General features: G+C 44.6%; 1 protein-coding gene and 1 pseudogene across 2 annotated transcripts; both read left to right on the plus strand.

The window, feature by feature from the left end:
* Positions 1,416 to 2,152, plus strand: Gm7920 (predicted gene 7920; annotated as a pseudogene).
* On the plus strand, positions 4,393 to 16,841 carry Mbl1 (mannose-binding lectin (protein A) 1). 2 transcript variants are annotated; one of them, NM_010775.2, is made up of 5 exons: positions 4,393 to 4,503; positions 6,519 to 6,681; positions 7,438 to 7,554; positions 10,082 to 10,156; positions 11,440 to 11,896. In NM_010775.2, exons 2-5 carry the CDS (start codon positions 6,528 to 6,530, stop codon positions 11,811 to 11,813), a joined length of 720 nt encoding a protein of 239 aa, NP_034905.1. In that variant the 5' UTR covers positions 4,393 to 4,503; positions 6,519 to 6,527; the 3' UTR covers positions 11,814 to 11,896. The 2 variants fall into 2 exon arrangements, with proteins under 2 accessions (NP_034905.1, XP_006518732.1); XM_006518669.4 differs by lacking the exon at positions 4,393 to 4,503 and adding an exon at positions 4,569 to 4,664 and having other exon boundaries at positions 11,440 to 16,841.
* The last annotated feature ends 1,390 nt before the right edge of the window (positions 16,842 to 18,231 follow it).

The raw sequence follows: 18,231 nt of genomic DNA on the forward strand, positions 1-18,231 counted from the left end.
ATGGATGGATGGCCCTTGAGAAGCCAAAATAGCAACCACAGAGTCACAGGAAGTAGCCTGGGCCCACCCGATCTGTTCTAAGGAAAACAAACCTCTCAAGTTCTTTGGTAAGACAGACTTCCAGTGAATGGAAGTGAACTTGGAGGAAAACAGTCATCAAGTCACATCAGGGACTTGGTCCACTTGATCAGCCTCTGACTGTAAGGACACTCCTCGAAACCCAAGCACAAGGAGCCCCAACCTGGTCTGTTAACTGCCAAACTTCTTTCTTCCATCTCTCACTGCGTCCTTCCTATGTGCCCAGGCCTGGGTTACACTCTGGGGTAACATGAACTGTATCTAGTTCCTGCCCAAGAGAAGTATCAACACTGGTGAATGGGCCCAGCTGTAGCTCCACAAGGAAATCCAGAAGGGCTGCTCCAAGAACATAGTACTGAGGGTGCATTTGTTCCACAGATCTTTCTCGAGCACTGGCAGATTGGAAGCTTTGCCAGATAGGCAGGTTGCCAATACATGGGCTGGGTTCTCTTCTTCCACCTGAGAGGGAACCATTAGCAGACAAAGTAAAGCTCTTTTCAGTGCTGATAATGGTCAGTTCTAACAGCCAAGAAATAGCGTGTAGATTGGCAGACCAGAGCTTTAAGACTCCAAACCCTGAAAGTGGGAGGTTATTACTAGAGCCTCTAGAAGCAAGAGACACATGGCGTTGGGCACTTAGATTGGAGGCTTATGCCTCTAGCTTAAATCACTAGAGGTCCCAGCATGTAACAGCTGTTGTTAATTCTTGACTTCTAGCAGCATTGTGTGGCAACAGTAGGTACCAGCAAGCAGCAGCAGGTTGGACCTTTCTTGTATTACAGTACTCATACAGGCCATATAGTAGCATACAGGCCTACTGTGTCAGGGCTCTCAGCCCCATATAGCAGCTAGTGATGCAGGTCTAGAGTGTGCGAGACCCTTGACTATGAAGGCTTAGTAAGTAGTTCACTGAAACCCTCCCAATGACCAGGGTACACAGTTGCTCATCTTTAGCTCTTCACAGACCTAGTTATCTCCATTGTTTCTGTGTATGGAAGACTGAGAATGTTTGGTACAACAACATCTATAAATGTTTGTTATGAAAAGAAGTATCTTGGAAGTCACCTGTGAGCAGCTGTGCCTGCCGCATCCGGATCACTCAGGCCTCTGGGGTGGTCGAAAAGGAGGAGAAGGAAGAGGAGGAGGAAGAGGATGATGATGAGGAGGAGGAAGAGGATGATGATGATGAGGAGGAGAAGGATGATGATGAGGAGGAGGATGATGAGGAGGAGGTTGAGGAGGAGGAGGAGGAGGAGGAGGAGGAGGAGGAGGAGGAGGAGGATCAGGAGTCGCATCCTCCGCACTGCTGCCCACCCCGGCTGGGTTATTAGCAGAAGATGGTGGATCCCCTGGCAAACAGTGAAGCACATACTAGATGCATAGGTCCTGTGGAGAGCTGTTTTGGAGCAGCTGGTCAATCTTGACCATCCCTGGATGGTGCTTATTGGAGAAGGAGTATTGACTAAGCTGTACAGAAAGAAGCCTAAAGCAACGCAGTCATTCTTATATGATACGCTTGTATTTGGCAATATTGTTATCCAGAAGAAAAAAAAAATACAACAAACAACATATTATTCCCTCGGAAAATGTCACCATTGATTCCATCAAAGATGAAGGGGAATTACAATTACGGGATGGTTGGCTTATTAAGACACCGACTAAGTCGTTTGCAGTTTATGCTGCCACTGCCATGGAGAAGTCAGAGTGGTGAATCACATCAATAAGCGTGTCACTGATTTACTCTCCTAAAGTGGGAGAACGCCTAGCTGCCGTCTGGGTTCCTGACTCTGAGGCCACCGTGTGTATGCATTGTCAGGAAGCAAAATTCACACCAGTGGATTGGTGGCACCGTTGCCGCAAATGTGGCTTTGTTGTTTGTGGTCCCTGCTCTGAAAAGAAATTTCTTCTTCCCAGCTAGTCTAAGCATGTACCGATTTGCGACTTCTGCTATGACCTGCTTTCCACTAGGGACATGATCACATGTCAGCTGACTAGATCAGACTCTTACAGTCAGTCGTTAAAGTCTCCTTTAAATGACGAATCTGATGATGATGACGACGCTGATAGCAGTGACTGAGGACATGCTGTGAAATATTTAGTTGAGTCTGACTGCCTGAGAATCAACTTTAGGGGACGTGGAAAATTCTGGTTTCTCTCACTTTTGCTTTAGCCATGACTGCCTGAGAAGGTCTTACCCTCTGTGTCTCTCTGTATCCTATAGAAAGCAGCTCTGCGCTTTCTGCTCCCCTCTGTACTCTCACAGAGACAAACTGCTGCAAATACATCTGATAGGGTCTTGGCTTCCTACTCTCCTAGTTTCTAGATTATTTTCTTATAAGTTGGAAAAGATGTTTATTTAAGAGGTCTTGTATTACATTTTCCCCCTGATGTGGAAAAACTACAAGCACAGAATGATGGAACAAGAATATGATGTAACTGATAACCGAGGCTTTCCCCCAAGCATTCTATGTCATGGTTAAGACACTGGTGACAGAACACGGTTTGGAAATTCTTTATTGTCTTTTCTCAATACCAAGTGGCAGCATTGCCACTGAAATAAACATAAGCCCTACCCTCTTACTTCTGTGACTGATTTAAATATACTGGTGCTCATATCAGTGGAGAATGAGTGTTTGATGGATGTAGGTAAGAATATTTATTTGACAGCCACAAGGAACTAAATTTAGAGGTATCTTTACGCTTACATGACTACATATTTTTCATTAAATAGTTGTCGTTATATTTTTACCTCTTTTAGGCACCAAGTTATAATGGTCACATATATGTTTAAAATTAGCCAGTTGCCACTCTTAGCTTGATTTGAAATTCATCACTAGTACAGAAGTGGCACATTCATTAGCTTCTACTTTCCCAAGATATTTTACATATAACTTTGTTTGCTTTACATTATTTCTAAAAGGAAAAAAATCTGAGGAAGCCCCCCCCCTTTTCTTTTCTTTTCTTTTCTTTTCTCTTCTTTTCTTTTCTTTTCTTTTCTTTTCTTTTCTTTTCTTCCCCCCCCCCCCACACACAGGGTTTCTCTTGTGTAGCTTTGCTTGTCCTGGAACTCAATCTGTTGACCAGGCTGGCTTGGAATCCTCAGAACTCCACCTGGCTCTGCCTCCCCAGGCACCAGTGCCACCTGGCAAGAATCAAAAGTTTTAAGAAAATTCTCACAGTAGAACATGGAGTCTTATAGATCTGGAAGAGATCAGAGTTTGACTAGATTCCCTGTCTGCAAGCATCGTCAATACTTTTATGAAATAACCTTGTTTGACAGCATGCTGATACATTTTACAGAGTTTATGAAGCCCCAAACAAATTTTATTTTTGTAAAACAATTGTATCTTTAACCTGTGTCTGAAATCATCTTGCAATATATGGAAATAGAATAGCCATTGCTATTTCTAAATTGTGACCACCGGTCAAGATTGCTTTGAGAACTGGTAGTTATTCTCTATGATTGGAGGTAGCCATTAGGCTGTGGGCCCACTCAATGCACACTGGATGTGCCGTGTACATTCTGTCCACTAGCATACTGTAGTAACTAGGTTTTCAAATGTGGGAAACCTGCAGGCTGACCATTCTCTTTTGTTTTGTCACAGTTCTTTTCAAACCCAGCGCTGCCTTTTCAAAATTTAAAACTTGCATAATTCCGCAGATGTTCTGGGATTTGATTCAGTCACTTGTGGATGGAGAAAGAGTCATTGGTATTTCACTATGTGGTTACAGTATGAATTTTACTTTTCTGCTCAGTTTTGAAAGTGTACGAGTTATGTGGGTTTCCCTGTAGGAAATGTGAAAAAAAGCACAATAGAACATGGTCCTTGGGCTTTGTTCCTGCTCTCTGTTTTGGTTGGTTTTACTCTCAGACGTATTTGTGTTTGTTTCAAAGCAGCATATACATGCAGTTAGTAAGCATGTTTGAAAGGGCCACAAAAATCGGAGAAATGCTGCTGGGAACTTGGACGGTCAGGAACCAGGGGGAAATGTCCTGAGATAACATTTACATTGTCGATCTCTATTGATTGTTTTTACAGTAAAAATATTTTACAGCTTTTTTCTTTTTTTTTTTTTAAAGAAGTGTCTTGATGGAGCCATGCCAAGAACCTGTGGCTATAGAGGACTGGAGTGTCTAAGCTATATGGATGGACCTCTGGGAGGAGAGAACACAGTGGTAGGAAGATTGTAGACTGCTAAAGCAGAGAGACTCAGCACTGAGCAGAGATCCCACCAGCAGCTCTGAACAGCTTCCCAATTACAACAGCTCCAAGGATAGTTGCTTATTAAACTGGGGTTGAAGGCCAGTCCAGCTTGGTTCCCGGTCACCAGGCTAATGGCCCTGTCATTGGGGAGGATACTACCAGAAGCTGGACTCGAGACATAGTTTCTCTTCCACTGCTCCTTTACTCTAAAGAAACCCTAGTAAGTTGTGGTATGCACTTTGGGGTCCAGCTGTGGTTCTGTGTCCTCTGCGTCCTTCCCCTCAGGGTGTTTAGATGCGGATGTACACCAGTCTGGGAGGCTAAAGTGGAGCCCGGGATGGGTGGAGTTCTGAGTTCTGCAGGATCCCGGTCAGGCTGGGAGTGAGTGCTGGGGCAAGAGGGTGGGGGGCGGGGGAGGGGGGTGTTGTGGAGAAGGCCTTTTGGAGGATCTTAATGTTACATCTCTTTTAGACAAAGGCCTTCTCCAATGATCTTCACTAATACAGCTCTGAGAGATCTTAGCTTGCACATATTTCTTTATTTGGGGTGGGCTTGTATGCATACACTTTATTGGGGTAAACTGAGGGTTATATAGTTTTGGGGAAGGAGGGGAGAATATCCAGGGTGAGCAAAGGTCATTGGCTGAAGGCTAAGGTACTGAGATGCCTAATTAGCAAGGGGAGACATTCCAGGAATCTCAGGTACAGGACTACTGACATTCCTCAGGTGCGGACCAGGAACCCCCAGGTAGAGAAGAGGAAGCCCTGCTGACAAAGTGAGCTCAGGGCAGTTTGGGTAATGTCAGACTTAGCAGCAAGGTTTCTTGACAGTAAATCCTCTCAGGATGAAAGTGGTGGGTCTTGGGTCAGGAGTCTGGTCTCTCAGCTTTAACCTTGTAAGGGCCAGGCAAGGGTCTAATGGGACAGCCCATGTAGGCCTGTATTTCTCATCTGTGCCTTTCCTAGATTGAATTGACCATATGCAAACTAAAGGACAGTCATTTCCAATGGGAAAAGTAGGAGTGGATGGTGGGGAGGTGCCACCAACAAGTAACCACTCATGGGTAACCGTGAACGGTCCTCAGCACGATCGGAGGAGTTTTAAAAATATGTACAAAAGTTAGAAAGAGGAAAGATAGAGAAGGATGTAATCATGGGCGATGCCTCCCAACTTGTCATCTCTTGCTGTTCGCTAGAGAAAGAAAAAAAATTATGGGAAGTGGCAGAGCAGATTAAGCCAAGCCAAGTGCAACAGCTGATCAGCCAGGACTAAGGACACTAGAATTAGGTCAAAGCAGAGCGACAACCCTGGGAGGCTGGTGGCTCAGGGTAGGACCTGGATAGCCAGATTGTTCTGCTGGGGGAAGCATGCTGAGACACACCTCGGCCTGCATGAGCAGGCATGGTAGGAGCCTGAGCTTTTTCCTAGTAGAAATGACCTTTTGGTGAGATTTAAAAGCAAGAAAAGTCTCCCATGGAAAGGATCAATGAACCAAGAAGTCCCCACTTCTTTGATTGTGGTCTGCTCCCAACAAATTCGTATCACAAAATAGAGCCTTTGAACATGTCATTGACCAGACTTTGAGAAAATAACCACAACTCTGAAGTAGGTGAGACCTCACCATGTATAATAGGCATCTTTACTTGAAATATGAGCCATTGGTGGCTGAGAAATAGGTCTTGTGGGTTCTTAGGGGTTAAGGACCTATGCAGATGGGGAAAAGTAGGAGACTGGGACTCCTGTGAAATAGAAGAGGAACCAAGAAAGAGAGATCCAGGGTCCGTTGGGTGCTAAGCAGTCTGCATTCCTGCCAGACCACCACAAGCACAGCTGGTTTATAATTTTCAGAATTCGTAGGGTCTCGGGGTGACACAAGCTAAGCCTTTAAGCATCATGCTCACAGGGACTCTGGCCCCCTTGGGAAAACAAGCTCCCTTCCTCTTGCATCTTTCTTGGCTTTATCCCTGATCCAACTCCCATTTTTACTTCAGTAGCCTTGGTTGTGATGTATCTTCAGTAGCCTTGGTTGGGATGATGTACCTTCAATAGCCTTGGTTGGGATGTACCTTCAGTAGCCTTGGTTGGGATTATGTACCTTCAGTAGTTTGGAGTCAGAGGGTATGATATCCCTCACATCTGCTGTTCCCAGCCAGGGGTGCAGATCGCTATAGTTAAGAACAAAAGCTATAAGCCAAGTGAGATGGAATTTGTCTCATTGACTTTCTCCCCTCTCAGGTAAGGACCATGCTTCTGCTTCCATTACTCCCTGTCCTTCTGTGTGTGGTGAGTGTGTCCTCATCAGGGTCACAAACCTGTGAGGACACCCTGAAGACTTGCTCTGTGATAGCCTGTGGCAGAGATGGGAGAGATGGACCCAAAGGGGAGAAGGGAGAACCAGGTATAGAGTACTGTACTCTGGCTTTACATCCAGTGGGGAACCAACTGTTCTGTGTTCGGAGATGGAACCCATGACCTGGAGAGGCTTGGTTTTCACTATGCCATGTTCTTCCCCTCATAACAATCTTTTCCCAATATCACTGCCTCCCACTCAACAGTGCTTAACAGCTTTCTCTCTCTCTTTTTAAAAAGATTTATTTATTTATTTTGTGTATGTGAGTACACTGTAGCTGTACAGATGGTTGTGAGCTTTCATGTGGTTGCTGGGAATTGACTTTTTAGGACCTCTGCTTGCTTTGGTTGGCCCTGCTCCCTCCAGTCAGCCCCACTTGCTCAGTCCCTGCTTGCTCTGGCCCAAAGATTTATTTATTATTATATATAAGTACACTGTAGCTGACTTCTGACGCATCAGAAGACGATGACAGATCTCATTATGGGTGGTTGTGACCCACAATGTGGTTGCTGGGATTTGAATTCAGGATCTTCGGAATTGCAGTCAGTGCTCTTACTGCTGAGCCATCTCACCAGGCCCTTAACAGCTCTCTTGAATCTCATACTTCTATACAGGAGTCTGTGAGGTGGAGCTGTCCCTCAGGACAGATATACAGACTTGGGAGGCAGAGGATCTCTCAACTCTGAGTCACCAATAACTAGCTCTCTGGCTCTTTCGTGGAGTCACTGTGGATCAAACTTTGAACTTCTAGAGAAAAAGAATGAGCAACAGCCACTGGGACATGCTGCCTTTGTCTCCCAACAGGTCAAGGGCTCAGGGGCTTGCAGGGCCCTCCAGGGAAATTGGGGCCTCCAGGAAGTGTTGGAAGCCCTGGAAGTCCAGGACCAAAAGGCCAAAAGGGGGACCATGGAGACAATAGAGGTAAGAGAATGCCTTAGAATGATTAGCTTGAGTGCAGGTATGTGTCCGAGGAAGAGGGAGTCATGTGGGGAGGTACCTTTGGTTTTCATGCCTCACAAGGTCGTGCTTAGTGCTGTTTCCTGACTCAATGTCACTATGTCCCCCCCAAATACCCTCCAGAGCCATTTCCCTATCCGTTCTCCTTAGGACACAAGGTTAACTTTTCTACAGGTAGAAGTCCAGTGTTTGATCCAGGCTATGAGGGAGGGACCGTGCCCCTCCCCCATGTCTATAGTAAGAAGAGTTGCATGAAAATGGTCTGTCTCATTGATCCCCTGAGTAAAGGAGAATACCATACATAGCAACTGCTTCAGAGTGAAACTGAACAACAACAACAACAAAAAAAAGGATTAAAAGTATTAAAGAGTTTGCCTGGAGGCTGGGGAGGAGCCCCAGTTGGTAGAATGTTTATTGCACAAGCGTGAAAGCCTAAGTTCAATTCCAAGTACCCACATAACACACAACAAAATCAAAAACAAAACAAAACAAAAAACCCAATACTCATGTTCACACACACATATAATCCCAGCACCGGAGAGGCAGAAATAGACACACATACCTGGGGCTCATTATCCAGGTAGTCTAGCCTATTCTGCAAGCTTTAGACCCATGAGAAATCTAGTCACCACAAAAAGAAGGGTCTGAGGAATGACACCCTAGGTTGATCTCCAGCCTCTACACACACACACACACACACACACACACACACACAATCATATACACCATCACACACATCATCACACACACCATCACACACATATATGCATCTACACCTGAACACATGCACACACACCATCACACACACCATCACACACACATGCATCTACTCATGAACACACACACACACACACACACACACGCACATGCACAAACAACACAGAGAGAATTTACTAGTAGTGAGAAGTGAAAAAGAATCATAAAGAAAAGTCACAGACTAATGAGTATTTTTTTAGAAATTAATATAATATTATAATGTTTAAGCACTCCATTAAAACAAAGGAAGGAGAGCTACTATAACAGGTCCTTAGGATAACTAACTTACACCTGGAAAACCAGCAATGTTACTTTTCTCCATTTGCTTCTTTAGCTCTCATATTTTTCTGGAATAAGCTTACTTTTTTAAAAATATTTTATTAGGTATTTTCCTCATTTACATTTCCAATGCTATCCCAAAAGTCCCCCATACCCTCCCCCCCACTCCCCTACCCACTCACTCCCCCTTTTTGGCCCTGGCGTTCCCCTGTACTGAGGCATATAAAGTTTGCAAGTCCAATGGGCCTCTCTTTCCAGTGATGGCCGACTAGGCCATCTTTTGATACATATGCAGCTAGAGTCAAGAGCTCCGGGGTACTGGTTAGTTCATAATGTTGTTCCACCTATAGGGTTGCAGATCCCTTTAGCTCCTTGGGTACTTTCTCTAGCTCCTCCATTGGGGGCCCTGTGATCCATCCAATAGCTGACTGTGAGCATCCATTTCTGTGTTTGCTAGGCCCTGGCATAGTCTCACAAGAGAGATCTATATCTGGGTCCTTTCAGCAAAATCTTGCTAGTGTGTGCAATGGTGTCAGCTTTTGGAAGCTGATTATGGGATGGATCGCCGGATATGGCAGTCTCTAGATGGTCCATCCTTTCATCACAGCTCCAAACTTTGTCTCTGTAACTCCTTCCAAGGGTGTTTTGTTCCCAATTCTAAGAAGGGGCAAAGTGTCCACACTTTGGTCTTCGTTCTTCTTGAGTTTCATGCCTTTAGCAAATTGTATCTTATATCTTGAGTATCCTAAGTTTCTGGGCTAATATCCACTTATTAGTGAGTACATATTGTGTGAGTTCCTTTGTGATTGGGTTACCTCACTCAGGATGATGCCCTCCATGTCCATCCATTTGCCTAGGAATTTCATAAATTCATTCTTTTTAATAGCTGAGTAGTACTCCATTGTGTAATGTGTACCACATTTTCTGTATCCATTCCTCTGTTGAAGGGCATCTGGGATCTTTCCAGCTTCTGGCTATTATAAATAAGGCTGCTATGAACATTGAGCCTTATCATATGTGTGTATAAGAATATTCATGTACATACATATTCCTGAGTATGCAAGTGCACTTGTGATGGGTATACATATGTGTGCATGAATGTGGAGTCCAATTGTCATACTCAGGTACTGTTTTTCCTATAGAATCCATTTTATTTTTGAGACAAGGTCTCTCATTGGCCTGGAAGCTATCAAGTAGGCTTGGCTCAGCTGGATAATCAGCAAACCCCAGAGATGTACCTGTCTGCACCGCTCTGTGTCTGTCCAGCGTGGGGATGAAACGCCTGGCTTTTATGTAGGTTCTAGGAATCAATCATGTTCTTGTGTTTGCAGGGCAAACACTGCATGTTCTCGCCATGCTCTGAGCTTTTTAATACTCCTATCCTCTACCTCAGTACTTGAGTCTCCAGGTTAAAGTCTTCTTCTCACTAAGTACCTTCTTCCTGATGCTCTTACAGCCATTGAGGAGAAGCTGGCAAATATGGAGGCAGAGATAAGGATCCTGAAATCAAAACTGCAGCTAACCAACAAGTGTAAGTTTTCCCTGAGCCCCAGGGTGTTCTCCCTCCAAAGTTTCCCGGCAGATCTAGAGTGGAAGGAGAGCGGAAGAGGGCTAACAATACTGAACACTAACTTCACCTCAGATCTCTGCAGGCATAGCTCTTTCTTCAGATGTAATATTCAATCTCCTCGCCAACTCTGGTTGAGACATTATATTGTCTTGGCATTGGTGAGGTTGTTCAGTAGTAAAAAGCTCCTACCATATAAGCCTGATGACTTGAATTCAATCCCCAGAACCTACAGTGGAAGAAGAAAATCAACTCCGAAATACTGTCCTCTGACCTACACAGGCACACTGTGCCATGCACGGAAACACATACAGAGAAACACACACACACACTCTCTCTCTTTCTCTCTGTCTCTCACACACACACACACTCTCTCTCTTTCACACACACACACACACACACTCTCTCTCTCACACACACACACACTCTCTCTCTCTTTCACACACACACACACACTCTCTCTCTCACACACACACACAGAGACACAGACACAGACACACACACATACACACACTCTCTCTCTCTCTCTCTCACACACACACACACACTCACACACACTCTCTCTCTCTCACACACACACACTCACACACACACACTCTCTCTCACACACACACTTTCTCACACACACACTCTCTCTCTCACACACACTCTCTCATACACACACACTCTCTCTCTCTCACACACACACTCTCTCTCTCTCTCTCTCTCTCTCTCTCTCTCTCTCTCTCTCTCTCACACACACACACTCTCTCTCACACACACACAATTTAAAAAAGATGTTATACTTCTTACCAATGAGGAAAAGGAAAGCAGGAAGAATAGCTCACTTGATATCCATATAGCTTGCTTCAGCAGCAAGAAAGGGCTGAGTGGAAGTCTGTTTTGTCCAACATCTTTGCTGTTTGCTCCCCACTCACTGTTCTTAGCTGAATATTGTTACCTTTCTCTTATTTGGTGCCCAAAATGGGGCAGGGAGGGCCACAAGTGCCACCCTGTGTTCACCTGTTTTCTGACTGTTGATGTCAGCCGTGAACTATCCCAGGAGGCTTCAGCTCATTTCATGAAGTTGTGGATTTCTTTCATGGCTGTACTGCTTGCTGTTCGGGATCATACCTTTTTCCTAGGTTCTGGCCTAGTGTGGTTGCACCTGAGACTACTATTTAGAGACCTGAATTCCCAGAGGACTTTTTCAACTAAGGTCCTGACTGGGTACCATACTGAGTGAGCCTCATCTACTCTGATTTCAGTGCATGCCTTCTCAATGGGCAAAAAGTCTGGGAAGAAGTTGTTTGTGACCAACCATGAGAAGATGCCCTTTTCCAAAGTGAAGTCTCTGTGCACAGAGCTCCAAGGCACTGTGGCTATCCCCAGGAATGCTGAAGAGAACAAGGCCATTCAAGAAGTGGCCACAGGCATTGCCTTCCTAGGCATCACGGACGAGGCGACTGAAGGGCAGTTCATGTACGTGACAGGGGGGAGGCTCACCTACAGCAACTGGAAAAAGGATGAGCCAAATAACCATGGCTCTGGGGAAGACTGTGTCATTATATTAGATAATGGTTTGTGGAATGACATTTCCTGTCAAGCTTCCTTCAAGGCTGTCTGCGAGTTCCCAGCCTGAGGAAACGAGTGCCTCCATATTCTCCTTGCCTCCTCTCTGGACTCTCACTTGCTTCCAAAGAAAATTCAGTACTTGTTTCTCAAGCCGAGCATTACGTGATTCTTTTGAGGGGAGAGGATATATTTGGTTGTGGCATGAGGACATGAATGGAAGCTGACCATGAGGCACCAGGGTCTGGTTGAGCACAGAGCAAAGGTCACACCCGTTTTGCTAGGAATACAGCAAGGAATCGTCAATAGAGAACCTACAATAAATAGCCAGCCACCCCGCCTTTTCACCAAAGGATCAAAGGCTGGCCATACCTGTGCCCGAGTGGTAGCTGATCTCAGCCATAAAAGCATCCAATTTCCTTTCTCCGTGAATTGTCACTAAGAGGTACCAAACTTGCCTGTTTGAAGCCATCCTCTGTTTATACGGCGTTCTTGCCTATTGTGTGTTTCTTTACATGTATCTATGTTTGGTGGAGAATGGAAGAGAGCTAACACTTCTGGATACTTACTATACCCCAGGCATAGGCTATCTAGATCCTCTCTGTGACTGAGCTGTTGCTTTTAGGCTCCACATAATGCCCCAGGAGCCCTCTGTCTACCTGACTGTAAAGAAGGACAGCAACCTTTGTGAGTAAACACACTCAGTCCTAAGAACTCCCTGCCAAGGAACGGTGTCCCCCCTTTACTCACTCTGTACCCTAAGAATGAAATGCTGCCTTTTCGTCCTTCATTGATATGTGAGATTGATGTGATATTGTGTTCTCACAACATAGAAATATGCAGATGGTCATTCAGGGGGTGTCCATCTCACAATGTTAGTCCCCACTATCCAGCGTCTCTTCCTTTTACTGATCATCTTATATGGATCACTGAGCCCATTATCAGTTCATAGAGAGGAAAGTCCTGTAGGTAGCTTTTCTCATAAGTAGTTAAATGATGCTACCTCAGCGGCCAGGACTGGACTTCCCTCCTTCACAGTTCTGGTTCTTTCTTGGTCCAAGGTTTCGATCTATTGTGGCCATGACGTTTTTGTTTTCCACTTATCCGAGGGTAAGTTGAGCTGAGATTCAATAGCACAATGAGTCAAGCCGGAAGAAGGTGAATTCTGGCCCCAGCTGCTTGCTGTTCACAAGTGAGATTGGAAAACATCTTATGAATGAGCTAACAGCTAACAGCTAAAGCTCCTCACTGAGGAGGCTTTGTTCACTTCCATTTGTCTTTTACTTCTCCCAAACTGCCAGGGAAAGCACTCTGGAGTCATTTGATGGCCGATGGATATTTGTTCAATGGATACAGCAAACATTTACAAATGGATGGATAAGTTGACTACTAGGCAGTCAAGGTCAGTCTGTGTGCTGCTTCCACAAAACTTTCCCAGCCGGTGTGACAAGTAGAGTCCCAGCCGGTGTGACAAGTAGAGTGGGACCTTCAGAAGGCACCAGGGCCAGCAGAGTGCAGGTGGCAGGACCATGTGCCTTGGTTTCTAGCACACCTGTATTGTCACATTACTGAACGTTCTTCAGATAACACACACTTGTGATATAGAACAGAATTATTCACTGGTTCATTTTGAATCCAGATGTTTAAATACAGGCACTGGGGATGGCTTAAGATACAGAGTACGTCTACAGGATAAATTAGAATTATAAATGTAGATTATCCAAGAAATGGGGACTTGGGTTTAAATTATGTCTGTGAGTGAGTTTCCTTTGGTAGAAATGCAAGACACAGCTATTGGGGGGGGGGGTCATAGTTTGTTTCATGTGAAAAATTTTTAAAAACTGATATTCAAAGACCGAGAGACTCATGATCCAAGTTCCAGCCTGAATTCTGTATCCTATGACTGAAGGGCCTGCTCATCAGGACAGTCTTTCTCTGGACTCAGACACCTCTGCTGTTGATATTGCCAGCTGTGTTCCAGCCAGAGGTAGGAACAAAGGTTTCTAGTCAAAGGCTTGTCACTTATACTAGATAAATAACATCCTTCCTGGGACCAGGCAGCCTCCTTTCTCTGTGGCTGTCAGAGGTCAACCAGCTCAAAGGGCCAGGCCATAGTCTTGACCTTTGGGCATGGTTTCACTGTAGAGCCTTTGCCCTAAGACTGTTTGCTTGCTGTTATGTAACAGATCTGTACTTTGGTAATTGTCAGGAATTTGGGGTTTTTCCACATACGAATTAGCCAGGAAAGGATCAGTTGTCATCTGAGGCCCAGGCTAGAGATGCCAGGAAGTTGGTTTTAAAAAGCCATGTTACTGTGGTAACCCTAAGTGGCTGATGAGTTACTGAAGAGAGAGAGAGAGAGAGAGAGAGAGAGAGAGAGAGAGAGAGAGAGAGAGAGGTGTTCCTGACAAGAGACAAGCTGGGAAGCAGTGACCTGTGTACCAAGTACGAACCAGTCTGCTCTTAGCTGATACAACTACCACATTCAAAAGCGATAGAATTCAGTTAGGCATCTACTAAGGAAACACAAGCCTTAAGCTAGGTTAGCCTCTGGCAGCATGTGATCTAGCTTGTGTTGTCCTGGCAGTCCATGTGTATTCTATGTAGCCCTTTAGAGCAGTGGCTGGCAGAATTGACTAGAATCATGACATTGTCTAAAATCTCTGGTCCTGTTAAATTTTTCTTAAAAGCTCCCACCATTGTGAGGTTCTCAGGTGATCAAGTTGTTTGGCAAGGTGTCTGGAAATCACCATCCCAAGAAATAAGTCACCCTGGTGACTTGTGTACATCTTTTACCCATGCCAGAAGGCAGACTTTCTTCATTTTCTGGAGGCCTCCCATGATTAAAGGGGTTCTGCTTTATTTATAGTGTCTGTCCATTAACACTCTCTTCCAACTACCCCCTACATATAACCTGTTGCTATCCAAACCCATCAGTACACATCCTAAGGTCTTAAAATCTCCCATGACTTTAGAGAATAACAGAGCTAGGACTGAAAGGCCCTGAGGAGTTGTCAGAGTATGAGAGGTGCTGAGTTCATGAAGTCTCATGAAGGCACTTGTGTGACCAGGACTCGTACTGTTGTACATATTTTTGAGCACATACATGTGTCTGTATGGCAATCAACAGACCCAAAGCCTAAAGCTCCCCGCACGTCGTTGCCAGCAACTCATCCCAGCCTTCTTCCATCTGTGCCCAGGTCTCTTCTTCTCTGGTGAATATTCCAGAGGCTCTAGTCGAAGAGTATGCATGTTGGTCATGGACAAACTGTCCACAAATGGCCCTAGATGTGTTGAGGAGGCTGTGGAACCAGCAATGACTGCTCAGGCACTGGTATAACATTGAACAAACTTTAGATCTTGCCAATATTGTCTTTATCCAACTCATCTGACCAGTAAATCTAAGTTGGTCCCAGCTTTGTCTTTTTACTCTTGTTTTTATTTTCCTCTCAGCAACTGTAGATATTTGATATCAGTTTGGTTACACACACACACACACACACACACACACACACACACACACACACACATCAGTGTTACAATGTCATTAGAAGTAAGGATTGATTCCATACTACTTGAGTTCAAATTCTGACTTCACCATGATGCGGCTGTGCGACCCTTGGCAGGTCACATACAGACTCTGTGCCCCTGTTCCCTTTTTGGTAAAACTGGAATGACAATTGTGCCCATGTCTGAAGGTTTCACCAACGACAGATAAGCTGTTATCAGTGAAGCCATTACAACAACATTTACTTGGAAATAATGCCACACCAGCAGTAGCCGTGCCTCCGTGAGTTTTCCAAAGCTACACCACTCACCTCAGCAGTTCCAGTGTCCAGAATGGGTGGGAGTCACTTATGAGCTCAATTGATGGCTGACAAACATATTTATGAATGAGTTCACGAGTGAATTAATCTGACTCCAGATGTGAGACTCTACTTATCTCCAGAGATTAACCTGGGACTGAGCTGGATTCCAGAAAAGCAGTGGGTTCTTTTTGGAAGACGGCTATGAGCATAGTCTACTTTCTCAGGTAACAGCCCTAGCCCTGTCAGCAGTGGCCTCATGCTGCCCTCTGCTGGTTGTCTTGAAGGCAGGGCCAGCATGCCCTGAGAGTCTCAGAAGCAGAAAGGTTCAGAAGAGCTTTAGGCTCCTTCTAAATTCTAGCCTAAGCCTTCTAACCTAAGTTCTAGTCCCTTGTCTAGAACTTGTGTTAGTCCTGTTGCTTTATCTCCTCTGCCCTTATTGCTGCATCCACTTGGATCTTCTGTACAACTTCCAGGCCTCATGATGATGCCTGCTCTTGCTGACTATAAATCCCCTGCATGACAAGGCTCTGCAGCAATATATAGCCTATTCCTTACATCAGTGTCTATTCTATCTCAAATATAGACTGTAAACTCTTTATAGAGGGACTTCTATCACTTTAACCCTCTTCCCTACCCACATAGTTATGTCTAGAGTGACTTCATGTTCCCTCAAGACAGGATATCATTGCTGCTGTATGGTCTTCTGGGTCAGGTGGACTTCCATTTTCCTTTGCTCCGCATCAGCAGGGGAAAATTGGGGATTTTCTCTGAAGTAGGTTCTTTTTTAAGAACACAACAAATCATTCACTTGCAATGTTTGCAGTGACCTCAAATAATCTTAAAAGTGAAGGGATGCTTCACTTAGAGTGTAATTAAGGATGCTCCATGCAGCCTGTTGGAGACCCATGAGACAGAGGGTCAGTGTACAGTGGGATGCTGGAGGCATCTTCCATACCTCATAAGAGGAGGGCAATGTTGTGCCACCAGCTGTAACTAAACTCTTCAGCACTGTCTTGCCTTTGGTTCTTCCAATGGGAGGAAACACCAGGATTCTTTCCAAGGTCCTAGAAAGTATCTTTACTTGTCTCACTAATGAATTTCAAAGGCATTCCCCTTGATCAGTGTGTCCCAACCTACTGAGTCGTGTCCTTTTAAGCCAAGGGTGGTGGACGTTAGCACATCTATCCTATTTCTTACCCTTGCCAATGGCAGATATTCGAGGGAAGCTGGGCTAAGTCATGATGTTCAATAGGTTAAGTGTATTAAATAAATGCGTTTTCAATTTGTAATGTTTTAAATTTACAGTGCATCTAAGGGGTCATAATTTCATTGTAAACCAACCACTTCCTACACTGCCTCTCTAAGACCCTGGAAGCCATTTAATATTGTAATAATTACCTAATGTGCCCAGGTGATAGGGGGAAAAGAACTTATTGTCCAATCCTACCAAGTGCCTCTGAAATGCCCAGCTATTCCTGTAGGAATCTATAATTTCCACCATCATAAAAGTACTTGCCAAGCCAAGTGCCACATATTTTGGAAGGCCCAGTAGAAACAATACATAGAGATCACTGTAGCCACCCTGCTAATCTATCTCATATATGACACTGGCTGTCAATAACTCCTAAGGCAAGAATCAGAAAAGGTGAAACAGCCCAGTAGCTCTCTGAGGTGAGATATCTTGTGCTATGGGCTGAGTATTGTTTGTCCTCTAAAGGGTCATATACTGGAGAACTGGTACTCAGTAATAGTAATGAGGAATGGTGGAAGCATTAAGTGGTAGATCCTACTAGGGGCAATAAACTGATAGGAATATGGCCTCAGACAGGATCAATTCTCATCTCACAGGAATGAGTGAAATATCCTAGGACTGGATTAGACAGTATGAGGGTGGGTTGTCACAAATCAAGGCCACCTACATGTTTGGCCACCCTTGTTTGCATGTACCTCTTGTCACTGGCACACGCTGCTACATGTAGGTGTTCAGTATGTTATGGTGAAGCATATAAACTATGACACTTGCCCACTCCTCATCTAAAGTCATTTTTGTGTTCTAATATTAGGTCAAATACAAGAATGGGGCCTTCTGCTGCCAGTAGCTAACGTGGGTAAATGATTGATTTAAATTAGAAATTAAATATGTTTCATAATTTGAAAAAAGAATAAATGGTATGTATTTCAGCTTTGCTAAGAAAAAGGGGAGTCCTGAGATGGAGTCAGACTTTGGTGCGTGTTAGTGAATTAGCTTTGTCTGTCACAGACAAGATGGAGATGGGCCATACATGTGCTCATGGCTGCCCTTCTCTCTGTGAACATAGGGACTTAGTAAAGGAACCATCTTGAGCTTCATTACTAATCCCCAGGGAGATATTTTCTAGGACCTCTTAAGGAATCATGGTCCTTCTACCAGTTGGGTTGCACAAAAATGTTTGGGGAGCTGAGCATGCCTCTCATGGTTTTATGGTGGCTCTTGACCAAGGTTACGGGCTTAGTTCACATAGGGAAAACAGAGCTCATATTAGGGGAGCTAAAATCACCCAGAACTTCTGGGAAGAAGAGGTGGAGAATGTGAAACCAGGCCAAAGGACAAAACCAAAAATGGGTTGGGGTAGAGGCTAACCAGGATCCTTCCATCCTTGCCTCTTTCAGTTCTGGCAGTGTCTATAAGATATCTGTACT

Source organism: Mus musculus, chromosome 14, assembly GCF_000001635.26.
Source record: "Mus musculus strain C57BL/6J chromosome 14, GRCm38.p6 C57BL/6J".
In the NCBI taxonomy this organism is placed as follows: Eukaryota; Metazoa; Chordata; class Mammalia; order Rodentia; family Muridae; genus Mus; species Mus musculus.